Here is a 21,665-nt window from a genome sequence, read left to right as displayed (position 1 = left end):
TCCCTCCCTCCCTTCTTTCCTTCCTTCTCCCTCCTTCCTTCCTTCCTCCCTTCCTTCCTTCCTTCCTTCCTCTCTCCCTCCCTACCTTCTTTCCTTCCTCCCTTCTCTTTTCTTCCCTTTCCTTCCTCCCTCCCTCCCTCCCTCCTTCCTTCCTTCCTTCCTTCTTTCCTCTCTCCCTCCCTCCCTCCCTTCTTTCCTTCCTTCCTTTCTTCCCTTCCTTCCTTCCTTCCTTCCTTCCTTCCTTCCTTCCTTCCTTCCTTCCTTCCTTCCTTCCTTCCTCTCTCCCTCCCTCCCTTCTTCCTTCCTTCCTTCCTTCCTTCCTTCCTTCCTTCCTTCCTTCCTTCCTCCCTCCCTTCCTTCCTCTCTCTCTCCCTACCTTCTTTCCTTCCTCCCTTCTCTTCTCTTCCCTTTCCTTCCTTCCTCCCTCCCTCCCTCCCTACCTACCTACCTTCTTTCCTTCCTCCCTTCTCTTCTCTTCTCTTTCCTTCCTTCCTCCCTCCCTCCCTCCCTCCCTCCTTCCTTCCTTCCTTCCTTCCTCCCTCCCTCCCTCCCTCCCTCCTTCCTTCCTTCCTTCCTCCCTCCCTTCCTTTCTTCCTCTCTCTCTCCCTACCTTCTTTCCTTCCTCCCTTCTCTTCTCTTTCCTTCCTTCCTCCCTCCCTCCCTCCCTCCCTCCTTCCTTCCTTCCTTCCTTCCTTCCTTCCTTCCTTCCTCCCTTCCTTCTCTTTCCTTCCTCCTTCCTTCCTTCCTTCCTCTCTCCCTCTCTACCTTCTTTCCTTCCTCCCTTCTCTTTTCTTCCTTTTCCTTCCTCCCTCCCTCCCTCCTTCCTTCCTTCCTTCCTTCCTTCCTTCTTTCCTCCCTCCCTCCCTCCCTTCTTTCCTTCCTTCCTTTCTTCCCTTTCCTTCCTTCCTTCCTTCCTTCCTTCCTTCCTCTCCCTACCTTCTTTCCTTCCTCCCTTCTCTTCTCTTCCCTTTCCTTCCTTCCTCCCTCCCTCCCTCCCTACCTACCTTCTTTCCTTCCTCCCTTCTCTTCTCTTCCCTTTCCTCCCTCCCTCCCTCCCTCCCTCCCTCCCTCCCTCCTTCCTTCCTTCCTTCCTTTCTTCCCTTTCCTTCCTCCCTTCCTTCCTTCCTTCCTTCCTTCCTTCCTTCCTCTCCCTACCTTCTTTCCTTCCTCCCTTCTCTTCTCTTCCCTTTCCTTCCTCCCTCCCTCCCTCCCTACCTACCTACCTTCTTTCCTTCCTCCCTTCTCTTCTCTTTCCTTCCTTCCTCCCTCCCTCCCTCCTTCCTTCCTTCCTTCCTTCCTTCCTCTCCCTACCTTCTTTCCTTCCTCCCTTCTCTTCTCTTCCCTTTCCTTCCTCCCTCCCTCCCTCCCTCCCTACCTACCTACCTTCTTTCCTTCCTCCCTTCTCTTCTCTTTCCTTCCTTCCTCCCTCCCTTCCCCTCTCTCTCTTTCCTTCTTCCTAGAATCAGTTTTTAAGCGCGTTCTAGTGCACTCCCAGCACACCGTAAGCACCGACACATGCTGGCTCTTATTACTTGTAATGCTCTGGTTTTTATAAGGAGAAGGATTGATGTGTTTGTGCAGTTAACAACATGTGGCTGAGTCCCCACCTAAACAACGGGGCAGCCATGTGGAAGGCAGCCTTGGTGAGGATGGGGAGGCGTGGGGGCCCTGTGACAGCAGCACAGCCTTTGGGAGTGGGAGGACCGTGGCCAGAGTGTGGCTCCAGTCCCGGCAGGTGGTGACTCACAGCCTAAAAATACCCGGGAGTGGGGGGTGGGGTGCAAGCGGCTGAGAACCCCACCACCTAGGTGTGCCTCCAGAGGTCAGCTTGGGTAAAGAGGCCAGGCTGGAAAGCTCCGGAAGAAGCCCGACCTGCATCCCTCTCCTGGGACCACAAGTGAGCCCTGTCAGCTGGGTTCATTTGGCAACAACACAACAGAAGGAAGTCCATTTTATTTTTACTGGAGTTTCTCAAGAAAATCCTAAGGTTTTAAAAAACCACAGTTCAAACTCCTCTCTCCCCATCTCTGTGTCACCGCACTGAACACCCCAGGCAGCTCGGTCACCAAGCCTCTTTCTTGCTGTCTCTGCTGCTGTCCCTCATGTCCACGGACCCATCTACAGGGCCAGCTTGATGCACGGTCCACCCTCCTTCTCAACAGGGCTTGCAATTTAGTGAGTCTTTACCCATAATTTTAAAAAGTAGACTAAGATAAGAACAGAATAGAGTAATATATGATTAAATGGAATAGTTTAAAATAGGACAGGATTGAAAAGAGAGAAAATAGCAGACCGCATTGCACAACGAAGGAGAGATTGAACAAACTGTCAAGCGCATGTCTGAATACAGCACAATACATCCTACTATTATGTATAATTATAACACACCACTAAAAATTTAAGAATTAAGAAAAAAGAACAACTGTCTTTAATTAAACTTATTTCATGCGGGGTGGTTTGCAAAGGAAAAGATATTTTGAGGGGTGGTCAAAAATGTTTCAAAGGTTATTATCTAAGTAGATCTTCCCAAATTATTGGGATTGGAAAATAAAAAGCACACTTCCCCAACTCCCTTATAGCTAGGGCTCCAGTGTCATTTAGGGTCCATCAATTAGATGTAACCATGTGACCTATGGAAACTGGAAGGAAGCAGAGGCTTAATTTCTGCTGCTCTTATTTCTGCTGGGGAGTGGCATCCTGAGAGCCAGGCGTCCTGTGATGTGAGGCGTCCTGCACATCAGTTGGGGAGTGTCACTCATGTGGAGTGTGTGCGGAGGGCATGAGCCCTTGAGGCACGCAATGCAGCAGCCAGGCCAGAGCTGTGGGTGGGCTGTATGAGCAGAGCTCGGTGCCTGGGCATGGGTTTTGCTGGAGTCCCAGGATTTTCGCATTTTGCAGGACAGACCTTCCATGTGCAGTGTGGTTCTTTGTCTCCCTCACGTGTGGACTTAACCAAGAGAGTGCACTTGGGCCAGCTTTCTGAGCTCTGGCTTCCTCATTTCTTACCTTTCTGAGAATGGCAGAGGTGAGTGTCCTGGTGAGTCAGATCTGGGGTCCCCTCCTCCAGCCCCGTAAGGACCAAATTTCCTGTATTAAATCCTCCCTGGCTTAAGATATCTACATGAATTTCTTTTACCTATAATTAACCTTCCAGTGGTCAGGCATTCAAATTGGCCCACATTCCTGTTCTTAAAATTTAGATCAACTCAGAGTTTCATAGATCTTCATTACCCATAACTCAGATTCTGCACGAAGAAAGGCCAAGAAATTGATGTGGCAAGCAGGTGACGATGAAGAGATTGTAAGATGCCTATTTTATTTTTTTCATGTCCCTTTTGAGGGAAAAGTCAACTCAGGTGTTTGATAACACTTATATAGGATTTATGGGCCAATCTGCTTCTTATTCTTTGTTCTTTCTTTTTCCAGTCCTTTTCTGTCTTTTAAACCTACCTTCTTTTTCCAATCCTTCAGAGCACTTATTCTGGAATGTGATGTTGCCTGATTCTAATATCTCAAATAAAAGCCAATCAAGAATACTATGTAATTGTACTATAATTTTGTGAGCTTGTGTGCATGTGTGTGTGTGGACAATGGGAAACTCAAGGTCACACAGTGCGTCAGGGCCATACCCAGGGACCAGGGGCATACCCAGGGATCATACTAAACAAATGTGTTGTTTGTGTGACATTCAAATTGAATTGAACCTGGCATCCTGGTTGGGAAACTCCTGAAGGAACTGGCAGTAGAGGAATAACATTTAATCTAAGATTTAATAAATACATTCATTTATAAAATCAAAATATTAGATTATTAAAAATAAGTTCAGAGGTGTCAGAGGCTTATAAATAAGTTGACCCTGGAGCATTCAGATAAATTTAGGGTGCACAGTCTCCACCCGACAGGTAAAGCATTGGATGCAGAGGATACCCTTGGCCGGCCTCCACGGTCTGGAAGAACCTGAGCGTCTCCTGCTTCCTCACTTCTCCTGTGCAGCCCTTGGCTAGTCATCTTTCATGCTCAATATTTCCCTGCACATTTCCACGTAGAAAGTAGGTCACAACAATTGTCATTATGCAGAGGTAGAAGCCGAGGCTCAGAGAGGTCACACAGGGAGGCAGCACGAGGGCCCAGGAACATACTCAGCTCTGTGCTACTCCAGGCCTCCTGCTCCTCTGACACACGCCCCCTGGCTCTTCAAAGGGTCCAGCGTTCCGTCCATGAGGTGGGGAGAGGGAGGAGGCCCGGAGGGCGGCTGCTGGCTTTGGTGCCGGTGGTACCTACGCCAGAGCCGGGCATGCAGGTGGCGGATCCTCCTTGCCTCCTGCTCAGGGAAGAAGGAGGCGGCGATGGCGTGTCGCAGGCGCCGGGCGTAGGTCTCCAGCAGCACCGTGGAGCAGGCCAGCAGCTGCAGGCTCCCAGCGGCCAGCGCAGCAGCGGCGTGGGGGCGCTGGGCGGGCTGCAGCGGGCAGCCGGGCGACGTGAAGCGTAGCTCCCAGTGGAAGTCCTGGCGGGAAGAGAGGAAGGGGCTCTCCACAGGTGGCTGGTTGAAGAGGAAGGGAATAAAGTCCAGGACGGTGTACGTCGCCTGCAGAAGGGAAGAAGAGGCATAGCCAACCGAGGTCTCTCTGGGCACAGCCTGTCCCCGCCTCTGCGGAGGTTCGCAGGGACAGACGATCCAATGTTCCCTGCGCTCATCTGCAAAATGAGTGCAGAAGTAACCCCCACTTCCTGGCTTCCCAAGGGCCAAAGGTAACTGAGGCCGACAACAGGACTCTGCCAGGTAAAAGCGTCTTCGGGAGCGGTTGTTATTGCTGTCTTTCAGCAGGATGCTTTAGCGAGAACCATTCGCCCTTGGCTAAGCCCTCCCTGAACACTTCTGAGGTACCATCTCATCAAGTGTGTGTGATCCCACGAGGTGGAGGCCAACAGGAGCCTCATTTAGGAGATGGGGAACCCCAAACCACTGATGGGGCAGTGCGGCCAACTCAGGGCCAGTCCCAGCCAAGGGGGCCCCAGTGTCCTGCTCATGAGCATGTCCACAGGTGTGTCGGAGGCAGGAGGGACGAGGCCAGCAGCCAAAGGTGAACCCCTGGAGCTTGAAGCAGACTGCTTGGGTTGGCTGCTGGGTCTCTCAGAGAGAACCTCCCCAGGGGGCTTAGCAGGCAGGGTGTGGGGGCCTCGCACTGCAGTATTTTTAGGGGCTCATGAAAATGTTTTCATTTTGCTTAAAGTTACAAGAAAAAAATGAACTTTTAAGTGAAACATTATTTTTCGATATATAATGTATTTGCCTTTATACCAATGCACCCCTTTATTTTTTTTAAATATTTTTTCATGGTGGAAGGGGCCCATGAGAGTAAGGAAGTTCCCATCTCTCTGAGCCTTGGTATCCTTCTCTGTAAATGTGGGTGATGATGATAATTCCTGTCTCACAGGATCATGGTGGCAATTAAAGAATTGCCAAGTATTTCATCAGTTCTGAGATGCATTTTTTTTTTTTTACTTTTTGTGTTGGGGTACCGAGGATTGAACTCAGGGGCACCCGACCACCGAGCCACATCCCCAGCCCTATTTCGTATTTTATTTAGAGACAGGGCCTCGCTGAGTTGCTTAGTACCTCACTAAGTTGCTGAGACTGGCTTTGAACTCGCGATCCTCCTGCCTCAGCCGCCTGAGCTGCTGGGATTACAGATGTGCGTCACTGCGCCTGGCAGTTTTCTAAAATTTCTTAAAGTCTTTGAAATCAAACTGTCTTAAAATCAACCTGACTGGTGGTAATGGTTCTCAGCAGCCACAGCAGGTCAAATTTTGCGTACCGGTATCCACTTAGTCTGATTGCCTACGCCATGGTTTCAGTAAGTGATGTGCATTGTAGGTCTGTGTAGAGTTTGATTGCCATTTCAAAATGTCTCCAAAAGAAATTCTGCTTCAGAAGTGAATGGTTGGGTATAACTTTCCTATGTTCACATGTGTATACACAGCCAGTGAAACTCCACCCCGTGTACGCACAAGGCCGGGGTCCTAATTAGAATAAGTTATACTCCATGTACGTATAATATGTCAAAATACACTCTACTGTTGTGTATGTCTGAAAAGAACAATAAATAAATAGATAAATAAATAAGTGAATATTTATGTCCACTGAAATGAAGGACCGAGCAGCAAGCCACGAATGTGGTGAGGGATGAACTTTAACCCATATTTTCTTGCCAAGCAACAACCCACAGAAAGGAGGTCTGTGCAAGTCGATAGAGCTCAGTAAGAATGAGTCGCGAGCTGTGTGCAGATGGCCTGACACCCCCCCAAAGCATTCAATGACAGTAGGAGAAACTCCAAAGGCCTGGGAAGAGATGAGAGATGCAGAAGCCTGTGCTTCCCCAGAGGACCAGAGCCCACCAGCGTCAACCCTGGCGGAGCAGACAGCCCAGGCTCGGGAAACCATGCTGGAGACAATGGTGGGGCATGACCCAGGCTTCCGAAGACACAGAGATGTTGGGGAGAAGCCTGGGATACTTGGTGACTTGGCCAGGGTCATGCAGAAGATTTGGACTTGGGTGGAAGGACATCTTAGGAAAACCAACAAATTACTTTCCATTTTTCTTTTATGTGTACGTGAAAAAGAGATGACCAAATAAATCTTTGTTATGTATAAGTGAACTATTTTGCATGAATATAATTGAGATTCTAAGTGAAAAGAAAGCATTGTGTCAAGGTTTAATTGATAGCATTTCCTCTCTTTTGATATGAAAAACAAGAGTGTGACCTGGAATTGATAACATCTTAGATACAATGAATGAAATCTAAGTAATCACAGAACTCACTTAGACCATTGCCTGTTTTCTTTCCTATGACCTATGGTAGGAAATGCAGTTTACAGCATCTTCCAAGCACAGATTATACTATAATTGATTAAACGTTTCACAAAACAATATAAATCCTTATCACCTGCAATATACTCTGGTAATTTTCTAGTCTATTTTATTTAAAAAAATACAACTTAGATCATGATTACCTAAATTGATTTCTTGCAGTTTGAAAAATAATTTTATAGTGGCATATTATATAATTTAAAATTAGCATAATTTTATAGTGTATAAATATTTGATAAATACAAACTATTACCATTATTAGCTTAGAGTCTGACATTTGGGTGTGTTTTATGCAGTGGCTTTTGTGTGTGATCTCACTATTAAAAATAAAAAATACAAGCTGGGTGCACATGCCTGTAATTCCAGCATAGCACATGCCTGTAATTCCAGCGGCTCAGCAGAAGGACTGCAAGTTCAAAGTCAACCTCAGCAACTTAGAGAGGCCCTCAGCAACTCAGCAAGACCCTGTCTCAAAATAAAACATTAAAAAAGAACTGGGGATGTGGCTCAGTGGCAAAGCACCCCTGGGTTCAATCCCTAGTACAAAAATAAATATATATATGAAAATTTTAAAAAATACAAAGAAAAGATTGGAAACCACAAATCTTGATTCAATAGTAAGTATATCCAACAGTAAGGAAATAGAAAATATTTTATACATTGTTATTAAAATAGTAACTATTTTGGCTTTGCGGCCCTGTGGTCTGTACTGCAGCTTTTCAATTATGCCTTTGCAGAGCAACCATGGATAACACCCAACAGATGGAAGGCTATGCTCCCCAATAAAACTTTATTGACAAAATAAGGAAGCCAGCAGGATTGACCCTGAGTCATGCTGGCTGCCTGATGGTCTGGACACTCCCATCCAGGTATGAACTATTAGTAATAGTTACTATTTATTAAACATCTTTTGTGTGGTGTGGAACTCACTACAGTACTGTTAGAGACATTCTAACATGTTAAGTCTCATGATAGTCGTGTAGGGTAAGAAGAATTGATCTAATTTTCACAAATGCAGGAAGTGAAAAGAGTGACTTTGGGAGGGGCAAGTTATTTTAAGGTTTCTGGTCCTGGCATCTGCACCTACGCGCCAGCGGGTGAGAATAGAACCACTTCCCAGATCTCACGTGGGGATCCGATGAGCTCATCTGCCGATGCTCAGGCCCCACGGCTTAGCCAAGGTCTATGATTTGCAGGCAAGTAAGTGTAATTGCATGTCAAGTGGTTTCTTCCTGTTTTTTTTTTTTTTTTTTTTTTTTTTTCCAGTACTGGGGACCGAACCCTGGGACGCTCTACCACCGAGCCACATCCCCAGCCTTTTTATTTTGAGACAGGTCTTGCTAAGTTGTCCAGGCTGGCCTTGAGCTCGGGATCCTCCTGCCTCAGCCTCCCGGGTAGCTGGAATTACAGGCTTGGGCATCATCCAACTCCGCAAGTCCAGGGATCAACAAGACTCCCCCTCCCTCCCGGAACTGACCTGCCTCCTCCTCCCCTCCCGGCACTTACATCGTACTTGACCATTAGCGTTACGGGCACAGCAGGCAGTTTCTGCGCCCAGTCCACTGCCGCCTGGGCCAGGAGGAAGGCCATGTGGTCTGTGGCCACTATCACAGTTGTGGCCACCAGAAGCAGGGCGAGTAGCCCCAGTCTTAGAAGACAGCTCAGCAGCTCCTCCTGCGACAGCTTTGGTCGAGCCGTTCGGAGTAGCCAGGTGGGTGGAGGAGCCACTAGGTGTGTGGCTCGGGCCTGGACCAGTTGCTGGGTCAGCTGCCGTGTCTCATAAATATTGTCAAACCGCAGGTCAGTCAGGTATCGATGGAGGTACCAGGCAGATTCCACCAGGAGACCCAGCACAAACATCCCTGTGGCCACCCTCCGGGTCCCCAGTACTGCTGCTCGGGTCTGCCACTCCAGGGCAGAGAAGTCCTCCAGGACTCCCTGAGTGACCTTGAGCATGTGAAGCCGGAAGGCGGAGCCATTGCCCTGGGTCTCAAATGTCAGGCCCTGGTTGCCCCTGCGGCCTGTGGGGCCCAGTGCCCTGGATGCGGCATGCAGCTGGCGAGTCATGTTGAGCAGACTCTCCAGGGAGCCCTCGGTGACACACCTCAGCACCTGGCCAGCTGCACCCATGTTGGCCAAGACATTTGGCACCACGGCAAAGGCCAAGGTGGCAGTACTGTAGGACAGGAGCAGCCGGCGTCCCTGCTCCGTGCCCAGAGTGGGCACGCTGAGTGTGAATAGGCAACGGAGTGGGGGTGCCAGGCCCAGGCCCAGGAAGACCAGGAGTCCACAGACAGTGGCTATGATGCCCGCGGGACCCAAAGGATAAAGCCACGAAGAGACCAGCCAATGACAAACCAGTTCTGCAGCAGCAACAGCCAGGGAAGCACATAGGAGGAGCTGGGTCAGCAGCTGGCCACAGCTGGCTGGGACTGGCTGGGAGAAGACATCCCAGGCAGCCTGCAGAGGGTCAAGGGTCTTGCGGATCCCCAACTGCCAGAACCTCCACCTGCGCACAAGGAAATAGGACCCTCCATCAGGGGGCGGGTGAGTCTATCACTGTCCCTGCTCTCAATCCCAAGGCCGGCTAGCAGACTCCACCCTTTTTCTACAGAGGCGGGCACACTTTCCAGATGGACCAATCAGAGTTACCCACCCCTACCCACGTGATAAGGATGAACCTATCACAGCCTTCCAGACTTGTTCTCTCTGGAGTTGTCAGGAAACGCCCAGCTTCTGCGCAGCTCCTGAGGATGTAGGGGTGAATGTCTGGGCTGCCCGCGCCCGCAATCACAGCCTTGGAAGGGCAGCTGGCCAGAGAATGAGTCCGGGAGCAAGAAGCCCAGCCAAAGGGAGACTAATCAAGGAGCGGTGGGGGCCGACCAGAGACAGAGACAGAAGCCGTTTCACTTGAGTTCATAGTCCTTGTGGCCCTTGGCGTCTCCTTTACAATTTAGGGGCAAGGAAGGTGGGCCAGTTAGCTGGTGGATAGGCAGAGGAAATGGGTAAATGATGGTAATAGACGGCAAGGTGTGCGCACCTGTGAAAAATATCATCTGAAATACGGAGAGCAAGGATTGAGGGCACCATCTCTGGGCTGTTGGGATTCAAATCCCACCCCACCTCTCACCAGCTGTGTGGTGTTGTTCCTTAACCTCTCTGTGCCTCAGTTTTCTCACCTGTAGAATGGTACCACAAAAGTATGTACCTCCTAGGGTCATTTTGGTCACATCATAAGCTCCACATGAGCTATTCTCTATCATTAGTGGGTCAATTCCTCCAGGGCTGGGACTTCATATCTTTCCTTCACTGATACGTTCCAAGTGCCTAGAATCACATCAGATTTGTATGGGTGCTCAAAAATCCTCACGGAGTGTGGCATGATTGCTCCTGTTTGCTCAGGCTGGCAGGAGTCAAGGTCAGCAGTGCCGACAGGATGCTGGAGGAGGTGATGGACACTTGAAAGCAAAGAAGAGGTGAAATACAGTTGTCCACATTGTGAGCACCCAGACGAATTAAGTCACTGGCCACACACAGGGGGTGTTCACAGTTAAACTAGGGAGCTGTGAACACGACGTTAGTGTGTAAGTCCACTGCAAAAGGACTCTGAGGAATGGCAAGCCTGGGTCTGCACTGGAGAAGGTGGAGGGTCATGTTTACCTGGGAGAGTCAGGAGGGCTTCCTGGAGGAAGTGCTATTTGAGCTGGGGTGGAAGGACGTGTCATTTCTTAGGTGGGGAAAGGAGGTTGGATGTCCCCAACAGCAGGAGCAGGGCATGAGGAGGTCCTGTACTCTGACTGCTCCCTTAGGAAATGGGGTTGGGGGACTTGAACACACTGTGACACGTGAAGCCTGGGGGACTGGAGCAGAGGCCACATCCTAGGGTCCCAAGGGCTGAATCCAGGTTGCGAATTTGCTTCGTTTTGGTCCACGACGTGTGTGTGTGTGTGTGTGTGTGTGTGTGTGCGCGTGCACGCGTATGTGTGTTTGTGAACTGCCTTCTTCTGGAAATAGGAAGTTTCACGTTGAAATCGGGATTTCTCGCTTCTCTTGAGAAATGAGAGCATCTGAGTTGGGGTTCCTGCCTTTGCACCCGGTGGCCAGAGCTGAGGTCCCACTGCCACTTTGATGGGGATGCACCCTTGCAGGCTGTGCCCCACTCTTCCAGGTACAGGACGGCATGCAACACCCAGGGCCTTGCTCCTATTCACTCCCATCCTGGCCTTTGAAGGCATTTGGATTTGGGACTAGAAGCCACTCCGACTGCTCACTAATATTTGGAACAGGGTAGCTGTTAGAACACTACCTGATCATATAATCACACAAAAACCAGTACTAGGTCACATTGGGAACCAAGACCATGCTGGGAATTATAAGTGACAAGGAAGCCAGCTGCCACCCAAGTGCTCTCTCGAGCCAAGCCCTATGCAGGCGTTTCTTATTCAATTCTCACAACAGTTCCATAGACATTATTGTCCTTCCCACTTTATAGATGGAAAAACTGAGGCTCAGAGAGGTGAGGAGATGTGAGGTCACACAGCCAGGGAATGGAAGAACTTGAGATTTGGGCTCATACTCCTCACAACAAATTGCGAGAACCTGTGACCCTCACTGTCCAAAGTCCCCAGACCTACCCAGTCTCGACGAGGTGCTCAGCAGCTCCACAGAGGTGCCTCATGTTCCCTGAATAGCAGTCTGTCTCTGGCGGCTGGGGCAGGTGGAGAGGCCACGGGGAAACCCTGTTGCTTCTGCTTTCCTCCCCTTTAAGCCCTCCTGGCTGCCTGTCCTGCCCTGCCCTGGACCCACCTCCCGGGGGTTGGGTGAGCTATCTCATCCTCCCCCAGTAGACAGGGCCAGTGGAAAGTGTGGGAGGAGAGAAAGATGTTTTCCAAGAAATTGCTGTAATTCTGCTCGAAGAAAGGTAGACTTTGCCCCACTTTACAGAGGAGGAAACCGAGGTTCAGATAAACCATACAGCTCATTCACAGTAGTGCACGACAAAGAACTCTGCTCTGCTTCCCCTTTTCCCCTGTCCCTCGTTCCCCTTGTCTTTGCCCCAAGGTGGCCTAGTCCCTAACTCTTGAGGGGTGAGAACCCACAGGAGACAGTGGGATCCCTGCTAAGACCAGAGGTCTGTGACTAGCCACTGTCCTACTGCCTCAGAGGGAACGATTCAGACCTGTGGTTACCTCGCTGTGTATCCGGCATTACAAACAGAAGACACTCAATAAATGTAAATTCCCCGTAAGTCCCTTCTGCCTCAGTCACTTTCAGGCTGTTCTGAAAGCCAGTTCCCACCTGAGTAGAGACGTCTCCCCCAGCATCTCTGTACCCTGCTGCCGACAGGACCTTCTCCCCAGGAGATCGCTCCTGAAGCCCCGTGGGATGGACCCATCGGGGACACAGCCAGGTGGTATTCCAGACTGCCTGCCAGTTTCCCTTAAAAGGACGAATTCCCTGGGCCACTCGCTTAGGTCTAAAGAAGAGTGACCTGCCTCTCAGATAAGGAAAGTGACATCTCACAGTCACTCCAGAGCTGACTGAGACGGCCGTGGCCAGACCCTCAGAAGGCCTGAACCCCCCGGGGCCGTGAGCTCCTCCAGGAAGCCTGCAGCGGGCACATAGAGGTGCCAGGGGCGGCAGGGCTGGCCAGGAAGGCTCGTGCGCAAAGCAGGTCTCCCGGGAACGGGGCAAGCTGTGCGGCGTGGGCCCCTTTGGAAAAGGCAGCTGCTCCTCAGCACCTCTCGGCTCCAGCCCAGGGTCAAGGCCCCACAGCACTAGCAGATTTTCCAGTTTTCCCAAAGATGCCAGTCATCCTCCTTTTATGTAAACATCTCCAAGTTTCAAAGACAGCAATTAAGAAGACTTGTGAAACACTCCTGGACAGAGCCACCCATCAGGCGCTTGGGCGAAGCCAGCAGGAGGCAGCAGTGAGGCCTGCTCACAGCTGTCCAGCTGCAGGGGCAGGGGTGTAGCTCTGCTGCTGAACCGCAGGCTTCCTGGGCTGCAGGCAGCAGACATGGACTCAAATGCCAGCTGAGCCAGTTACTGTGCTGTGTGACCTTGGGAAGTCCACGTTCCTTTCTGAACTTGCGCATCCTCTGCGACAGCAAGGAGAATGTGTTACCTACTTCTTAGGCTTGTTATCCATGAGATGATGTGTGAAGTGTTCAGCAAGCAGTGGGTAAGAGCTCATGCCCTGCTCCCTCCCACCTGGCTGGAGGGTCCACCTGAAGAGTTCCAGGCTGCTTGGACTTGCTCACGCAGGTCCCCTCACCTGCCCCCTCACCTGGGTCCGAAACACAGGGGAAGTCAAGGCATTGCGCCGGTCAGAAGGGAATGGTCCCAGAAGACACCCGCCAGTTTCCACAATGACGCCGGAGAACTGACTGGTCGAGAACCATTTAGTTGTTTCCAGAAGGCCCATGGATTTGGGGACTGGGGACTTGGGAAAGCAAAGAGCAGAGTTATTTTGAGCTTTTCTTGTCACCCCTGCCCATCTAAGGCTGGCCTGACCTCAGTCCCACCACACCCGGAATGGGCTTCTGAATCATCAAAAGTAGAAGCAGCCTCGTGGAGGGGAATTCCTGGGTGAAGGACTCAGAGCCACGAGACCGAAGGGGAAGTGGCCGGCCTCCGGCTCCTGGGGGAAGTTTGGTGCAGAACCACGAGCAGAGGTCCCTAGACTATTAGTGTCCTGGAGTTTTTTAGCTTGTGGGTGTAGAATGTGGCCACCATCCAGATGCTGTGAGAATCGGAGCGATGGTGAAGATCTTCCCATGGACAGGGCTGCCTGACAGAAACGCAGTGGGAGCCGCCCATACGCGTCGTGTTAAGTGACTCATAGCCACAAAAAATGCAGTTAATTTCAGTAGAACTATTTTATTCGGCCTAATGTATCCAAAACATTATCCTTTCAATTGCTCAATATCCTTTCAAATATTATCCTCTCATATGTGGAGAATATAAAATATTATTAATAGGACAGCTTGTGTTCCGTTTGGTGGGTGTTTTACACTGTGACACATCTCAATTCAGACCTGCCACATTGTGTTTACTCACCACACAGAGCAAGTGGCTTCTGGGTTGGACAGGGCAGATGCTGACCGCTGCCATCATTATAGAAAGTCCCAAGGGCATGGCAACCAGTGACCACTGAGGCCAAGATGGACCTTCCAGATGGTGTACTTTAGGAGTCCTAGGTTCCAATGCCTTCCCAGGCCAGGAAGGTGGCAGAGCGGAAAGAGCCAGGGCGAGAGGACAGGCAGTTCCGGGGCCTGTAGTAGGTGAGAGTTCACAGTCCCCCATCCCACCTGCTGGGCTCCCAATCAGGGTCCCACATTGCTAGATCTTGTCCTGTTTTCTTTCCCAAGAGAAGTGGAAATCCAGATTCCTAGGTGAAAGCTGAACTTTAAAGATGAGCAACCCAGCTGGGCACAGTGGCGCACACCTGCAATCCCAGCGGCCCGAGAGGCTCGGGCAGGAGGATCGCGAGTTCAAAGCCAGCCTCAGCAGCTTAGTGAGGCCCCAAGCAAGTCAATGAGACCCTGTCTCAAAATTTTAAAAATTAAAAAAAGAGAAACTGGGGGTGTGGCTCCGTGGTTCAGTGGCCCTGGGTTCGAAAAAGTAAAACAAAACAACCCATTAATTGTTTAAAACTCACTGGGGAGGGCAAATAAGTGTGACTGAGGGCCGGTACCGAGCCTGGGACCGGCAGAGGGAGACCTCTGGTGAGATACAGCCTTTCACGTTTGTGTGATTCATTTCTCGGGACCTGCTCCTGGCTCCTCCCTGCCCTGGGCCCCGGAGGTGAACCCGGACAGGCTGCCCTGAAGACTCATGGCCTTCTGCCTTCCGTTGGTCCTCAGATACTTGGTCTGAGAATATTCTAGACACTTCCTTGAGGATGATTTTGATGCAATTAACAGCTAAAATAAATGGACTTTGAGTAAAGCAGATGGCCTTCCAGGGTGGGGGTGGGTCTTGCCCAATCAGTGGAAGGCCTGCATATAAGAAAAGGTTGAGCCGGGAGTCGGGTCGGGGGGATTCTGCAGCAGATGGCCTTCCGAGGCCAGCTACAACTCCTTCTTGAGTCTCAGCCTCCCCTGCTAGATATGGGACTCACCGAGACTCCGCAAGTGTGAACCAGTTGCTAGCAATCCCTCTACCTTCCTTCCAGGGAGAGAGGGCAGCCCTTCCTGACCCACCGTTTCGCCTCGCTCTCTGGGTTTCCTCATCCACTGCGATTCACGTTCCAAAAATATTCAGTGGGAAGTCTCAGAAATAAACAGTTCACAAGCTTTAGATAATTTATATCTTAGTCATTCTGTCAACCTCTTCCTGTGCCTGATTTGCAAACTCAGACTTATCACCGACAGGTATGGAGGGGAGACGCGCTGGGGGGCTTGCCGTTCCCACTGTTGAAGGCGGGGAGCTTGGAACCTACCGGTGCAGGCGGGTTACTCCCTAAGGGCTGCAGAGGGCTCCCCAACACACCCGCCCACCGCCTTCCCTCTGCCTCCCACGTTGCCAGGAGCCTCTGGGTGACTCCTTCCGGTCCCAGCCCCCGCTGCCTCCTCAGGGGAAGTCCCCCTGACCACCCGGCCTCTGCTCCACACACGGGGCACATCCCACCCAGGGCTGTGCACAGCTGGCCCTCCCCGTGCAGGGCTCCCCCCAGGCCACCAGGAGCCCTGCCAAATGAAATCTGTATTTGCTGAGGTGTATATGCTAGAAGGAGAGAAAGCAAATAAATGAGGAAGTAGACGTTTTGGCGTCCTGAGGGCTAAGAAGATGAACAGAGCAGAGTAAGAGGGTGGAGAGCAACAGGGTGACATCTGAGCCAGGACTTGAATAAAGTGAAGGCAGGAGCCAGGCATCTATTTGGGTACAGAGTGTGCTGAGCAGAGGGAACAGTATGTGCAAAGGCCCTGAGGCAGGAGAGTGAGTGTGTGGAATAGAGAGGAGGGCAGAGGTAGCAAGCCAAGTCAGAGAGGCTCGTGAAGTCCAAGAGTTAGGGGTTTTGTGGCTCTCTCAGGTTCAGAAAGGCGAAGAATCTCCGGAGCCAGTATTGATTAACATTCTTTATTTTGTAGCATTTTTGATCAGAAGTGTTTGAATCATGATGCCTCTGGTTACAAGTCCATGGGTGTCTCTGCAGGAGCCTCCCACCGCCAGCCCCAGCGGCTGACACTCAGCTAAATACTGACTGCTCCCCTGGGAAGGAAGCGGAGCCCAGCCCCCAGCTCAGGGGGCCCCCGCCCTGCTCTCGGGAGACACCTCTGACTCGCTCCAGCGTGTGGGAGCTTGTCCTGGGTGCTGGCAGCCCTCTCAGCCCTCAGGGAGCAGGAAGGGGAAGTGGGAGGTTCCGGCCCCCCACGGGTGCCTCTGCTGGTGCTGGCTGACCCCACCCTCCTCCAGCGCCTGCTGCTGTTCCCAGGCTGCCTCCACCGGACCCAGGAAGGCTGCCACCCTCCACCTCCCCAGCCCCGCCACCTGCGTAGGGAGGTCTCCATTCCCCCTGTGCCGGCCAGAGCCATTTTACCCTGGCCATCTACAAGGCCCTGATTTATCTTTTGACTTTTCTCTCCTGCCTGCAAAATGTGGTCTTTGCTGAATAAACATGCTTACCACCTGGGTGGGGGTGGGGAGATAACAGCCAGTTTCAGGGACAAGAAATGGGTGGTGACGCCCAGCCAGAGGCCTGTGGGGGCCACACGCAGGAGGGTCTTGGTGGCGGGGCAGTGGATCATCTGTGAGAGGGCAGCGCCCAGGCTTGGCCTGACCCCAGAATTATGGCCAAACTGAATCAGGTTAAAGAGGAGAGCGCGGGAGCCCCGGGGCGGAGATGCTGGGGCTTCACAGACTCCCTGGGGGAGTTCGGAGCCTAGAGAAACAGCAGGGGGCTGTGCACAGTCCCGATGGCCTCTGGAAGCCATGAGTTCCTCCCATCTCTAGGGACTGGAAACAACCTCTGCCTGTTGGGTTTTTCCAGGGGTGATAGCCAAACAGGTGCCCGGAATGGGCACCAGCCAAGCAGAACCCACCCAGTCGGGAACAGCGTCAGCATCTGACCTAGGACTTGGCCGCCTCAAAGCCTCTCCAGCAGACGAGTCCTTAGAGAGGAGATGGTCTCTCCAGAGACACCTACCGCAGTCCAGCGGGGACGCGGTTGGCTGTGCTCTTGGGCTGGATGGCCTCTCGTCCCAGCGTACAAGACAAACACCATTCTCGAGTTGCTTAGTGGGGCTGAAGTCGGGCTCTCTTACGTCCCACCCGCGGAACAGCTCACAGACCCCGGAGCTTGTTCTCAGGCAGCAGACCTGGGAGTTATGGGGCCTTGAACTGCATGAGGGAAGGGAAGGTATCATAGCCCACAGGACCTGTGGCCCAAGTGGACCCGGGAGGTCACCCTTGCTCTGCTGCATCCTGGATTACAAAGAAGAATTGCTTGATCACCCTGTAGGGTCCTAGCAGCAAGTCATGGTGACCGTCCTCTGGGAGGGCTCAGCCCACAGGGGATCCCCCAGGAAGGCTCAGAGGGTCCGAAACGTGCTGTTGGTCAAGTTGAGTGGCAGTTCTGAGATGTTGGCCGAGTGGGCGTTGGCCCAGTCCGGGAAGGTGCCCAGCTGGAAGATGCTCTGTGCCCAGGTGTTCATGGCCACGCTGAGCAGCAGGACGCCCATCACATTCATCAGGAGGCCTGTCCGTGCCTGAAATGGAGCCCAGACTGAGGGAGGGGTCAGCACAGACCCCCCACACAGTTGAGAAAACCTAGGCTCAGAGACAGGAAGTCATGCACCCGGGAGCCCAGAGAAGCTGGCTTCCCCGAGGCCACGCCACCGGAAAGCAGTCTTGCTTGATCTGAATCCCCCTCTCCATGTTCAATACACACATGAAGACATACGCAACATGTGTACACGCATGTGCACATACCTGCACGCACACACACACACACACACACACGCACACACACACACGCACGCACACTCTGCAGGTCCAGGTAAGGCCACACTTATCTACTGGGAAGACTTTTTCTCCTGGAGATTCTGCCTCTTGAAGGACCTGGACAGCACCTGCCTGTTTACTTCCTCCCTTGGAGTCGCCAGGACCACTGGGTCCCCTTGGGTTGTTTCCCTGATGGATTTTCTGCTTGCTTCACCGTGTTACCCAGGCTTGGATCACGTGGGGACAAAGACATGCCCTTTTTAGTGCTCTCGTGAGCCTCAGCTGGGTGCCCTCGGGCCCACCCCTAGCCACGCCAGGCTCCTCTTCAGCAGAGGCCCAGAGCCTTCTGCAGGCCGCTGTTCTCAGGGAGAACGGCACTACTTTGTTTTTATTTCTTTGCCCCTATTTTTAGACCTACCTTCCACTGCATCCATACATATCCCATATATACATCTAGGTATATCCCATATATACACGTGCTGGAAACGTCTTTTTAAATACTCTTATTTAGGTTTTAAAAAGACACATGAAGTCGACTTCATAAAATCGGTCAATGAAGGAGGCCACGATGGTTCATGGGAGGGACGTGCCATCCTCCAGGGGATGCCAGCTGAGGTCAGGGCAACGGTGGCGTGCCGTCCCTGTCCTGCCTCGTGCCAGAGGTCTGAGAGCCCTGGTAACTCTGGAGGAGAGAGTGGCCGAAGCGTGGGTTCTGGGAGAGGGTTGGGTCTCCCAGGGTCCCAAATACCTGCTGGTCCCACACTGGTTCCCTTGATGAGCAACTGAACTGTTGCTCCCTGGGGCAAATCCCGTAGCTGGCGGCTGCAGACCAGTCTGCCTCGGCCTCTTGCTGGGGGTCTCTGTCCTCGCCCACCAGTCCCTGGGGTCTCTCCCTTCTCTCGCTGTCTCCTGGCGTGCCTGCCCCCTCACCCTCTGCTCTATAAAGAGCCTCTGCCTCCACACTATCCCTGCCCGCCCTGACCATTCGCTCCACTCAGCAGCCAAGCCACCTCTGAAAGACAGAAGCCAGTCAGTCACTGTCCTGCTTAAAACCCGCCAGAGCCTCCCCGCAGCTCAAGCAGTGCAGGGTCGCAGGGTTGTGTCCGCACCCTCTCCCACCCGCTCCAGTCAAGGCAGCCTCCTAGGTGCTTGGGGAGCACTCGGAGCTGCGCCCCACATCCAGGGCTTTGCACCTGGGTGCCCTCTGCTTGGAAAATGCCTGCATCTCATGAGCAGGTGGTCAGGTCTCAGCTAACGTCACCTGCTGGAGAGGCTCTCCCTCCCCATTCCATTTGAAGTCCTCCTTCCATTCCCGATGTCCCCGGTTTTACTTCCTCAGTACTTAACAATATTGAAATTGACATAATGTTTAAAATCTGCGGACCTCGTGTGCTGTCTGCCTCCGCCAACAGAGAGCGAGCGCCCTGCTTGGAGGCAGCTCCCGGCCCCCCACGCTGCTGCCCCCAGTGGTTGGAGCACAGAATGCACCGGGCCCCTCCTCTCCTCTGTTTCTTCTTCCTGCTGCTCATTCTGGATCCCTCTCTCCATTTATCCCACCGGGGTCTCATGCCTGGTTAAGCTGATCACCCTTCTCTGCTGTGTCAGCCCAGGACGCTGAACAAATGCTCCAGGCAGCCCCGGGGAGGGAGGAGGTTCCTGGAGGAGGGAGGGGGTGGGAGGGAGGGAGAGTGGGGAACTATGCTGGGGAGAGGGGACACGAAGCCCTGCTCAGAGCCAGGGGCCTCCCCAGCCCACCCACAGCCCTCTGCTCCCTTTGTCTCACTCCTGGGCACTGAAGCCCACCCCTAAGTCCCGGAGTTGTCTGCTGCCCCTCTCTCCTAAAGATTCTGGGCACGGAGCTGCTGGTCAAGCAACCAAGAAAAGAGAGCAGTGCCCAGAGAGAGGGGCAGGTCCCTTGTCCCTGAAGCACATTGTGGAAAACAGTCAGTAGGCAGTGTTCCCTGGAATGTCTGAGCATGAGCTTCACCCCCAAGTGTTTGCTGAGATCTGTTCCCAGCCCCATTCAGAGCAGCTGCTCAGAGACTGGGAGCGGGGTGGAGGACATGGGGTCCCACTTTGCCCATTGCCTGGTGCCCGTCCCCTGCTCCCCAGGCTGCTGCTAGGAATGCCCAGACTCACCATGTCTTTGACCAGCAGGTGTCCAGAGGCGAAGGCGATTGAGTTGGGGGGCGTGGAGACCGGGAGCATGAAGGCGTAGGAGCAGCCGACCGTGGCCGGGATCATCAGGTACAGTGGGTGCACTCTCAGGCGAATGGCCTGGGCCAGGAGGGGCGCCGAGGCACAGACAGACACAGAGCAACCAGGTGAGTGACAGAGACAGGAAAGAGATTGGCAAAGTGACAGAGAGTCACAGGGACACACGAGAGACAGAGACACGCAGTCAGAAGTATAGACAAACACACAGGCAGGAAGAGACAGGCGGACCAAGACAAGATGGAGAGAGATTCCCCAGGTCAGTGGCATCGCAGGGCCCCACGGCCATTTCATTAGGGAGTGGCTGGGGTGATTTAGCTAGGACCCTCCTTCACAGGTGAGTGGGCGTCAGAACTGTCCAAAGGGCTCATGAAAACCCAGAGGGCTGCCTGCCTCACCCAGAGAAGCTGATCCAACAGGTCCGAGTGGAACCCACGACTGCATTTCTCACAATTTCCCCAATGCTGCTGCTGCGGTCACTGGTCCAGGGACCACACAGGGACTGAGAACCAGGGCACTAACATAACAGCTCCGAACCTGGTCCTTCCCTCGGTCACACAATCCCAGCTGCTGCCTCTGAGCACAGCACAGTTGGGCTGGCTGTATTTCAGTGACAAGGAGAGCTCACTGGCAAGCACGGCCACATTTCTAAGACTTGTGGAGGAAGTTGCTGTGGGTGGCCTCTGGCAGCAGGCACCGGTTTGTCACCTCTCCTACATGACATATTCACCTACAATTCGTGTTGATTATGTCTCTGCGATTTTATTTAAGATAGAACATTTGGGCTCCTCTAAGGAGTTTCTGCAACCGAAAGCATAGACATTTTCTCAAGAAGCTCTAACATCACCCTCTTTGGGTTTTGATGGGAAGCAACACTGAAGAGAACGTGTCCTTCAGGAGCCTTTTCCAGTAAGAGCAGGCTCTGTGCTCCCCCCCTCCCCCGCCCCTATTGCCAGGTCCCTCAGATCCTGGGAAAGGGTCTGACTGAATCCAACTTCACTTAGCAAGGGTATGAGGGTCCCGCCTCACACTGCTGGTAGGAGGGTAAACGGGAGTCGCTTTGAAGGGCAATTTGCTCAAATCCAACATTCTAAATGCACTTGCTCTTTGATCCAGGCAGCTCAGCTCCAGGCATTTCTCTAAAAATAATCAAGGATGCACGGGCCTGGCAAGATCAAGGCAGCCCTGTTGGATCGAGTCAGCCACGTGTCATGAGCACAGACTGCTCAAACAAACCAGCAACCATCCGTTTAGAGCACGACACTCGCCAGTGGTTGCAAAAGCATAGAGTGCATCTCTGGGCTGATACAGTGTGATCTCCTTTGCAAATTGATACATAAAATAAACGGAAACCCAAGCCAGGGCGGGGAGAGGGCTGGGGAGCCACCCTGCACACCAGGCAGTCACGCCATGTGTAATGGCAGGTTGATGCTGTCAGTTTGGGATCATATTAAAATAGTCATATGGCTTGGTCTTCCGTCTGTGTAAATGTAAAGCAGCACTGGTAGTTTCCTAATGCGGATTCTTGTACAAATTCTTAATACCATCTATCTGAGAGTGAGTATTTATTTTCCGTGCATCTAATCCGGGATTCACTTGGCTTCAGAGTTTGCATCTTTGTTCACGTGTGGGATT

General features: G+C 52.4%; 2 protein-coding genes across 4 annotated transcripts in view; both read right to left on the bottom strand.

The window, feature by feature from the left end:
• Positions 1-2,019: 2,019 nt before the first annotated feature.
• Positions 2,020-11,611, bottom strand: Ocstamp (osteoclast stimulatory transmembrane protein). Its single transcript, XM_047536526.1, has 3 exons — positions 11,504-11,611; positions 8,376-9,378; positions 2,020-4,585 (listed from the first exon to the last, which is right to left on the bottom strand). The coding sequence occupies exons 1-3, from the start codon at positions 11,545-11,547 to the stop codon at positions 4,151-4,153; spliced, it is 1,482 nt and encodes a 493-aa protein (XP_047392482.1). The 5' UTR covers positions 11,548-11,611; the 3' UTR covers positions 2,020-4,150.
• A 4,337-nt stretch (positions 11,612-15,948) lies between these two features.
• The window catches only part of Slc13a3 (solute carrier family 13 member 3), a 67,589-nt gene continuing 61,872 nt past the window's right edge, over positions 15,949-21,665 (bottom strand). For all 3 annotated transcript variants that reach the window (XM_047540873.1, XM_047540870.1, XM_047540872.1), the window contains exons 12-13: positions 19,956-20,093; positions 15,949-17,581 (exon numbers count right to left, since the gene is read on the bottom strand). In XM_047540873.1, the coding sequence (XP_047396829.1) occupies positions 17,405-17,581; positions 19,956-20,093 (315 nt within the window). In that variant the 3' untranslated portion in view covers positions 15,949-17,404. The remainder of the gene's footprint in view (positions 17,582-19,955; positions 20,094-21,665) is intronic.

This window comes from Sciurus carolinensis, chromosome 2 (assembly GCF_902686445.1).
Source record: "Sciurus carolinensis chromosome 2, mSciCar1.2, whole genome shotgun sequence".
In the NCBI taxonomy this organism is placed as follows: Eukaryota; Metazoa; Chordata; class Mammalia; order Rodentia; family Sciuridae; genus Sciurus; species Sciurus carolinensis.
The sequence above is the reverse complement of the archived record's forward strand: the minus strand, read 5'-3'. Positions and strand labels throughout refer to the sequence as shown.

Bases quoted from the DNA above. Each gene is read 5' to 3' on its own strand.
- Ocstamp (XM_047536526.1), bottom strand. From the start codon at position 11,547: ATGAGGCACCTCTGTGGAGCTGCTGAGCACCTCGTCGAGACTGG. The intron at 9,379-11,503 runs GTAGGTCTGGGG...CCTTGTGCGCAG, and splicing joins GAGCACCTCGTCGAGACTGG to GTGGAGGTTCTGGCAGTTGG. The intron at 4,586-8,375 runs GTAAGTGCCGGG...TCCCTTCTGCAG, and splicing joins CGCTAATGGTCAAGTACGAT to GCGACGTACACCGTCCTGGA.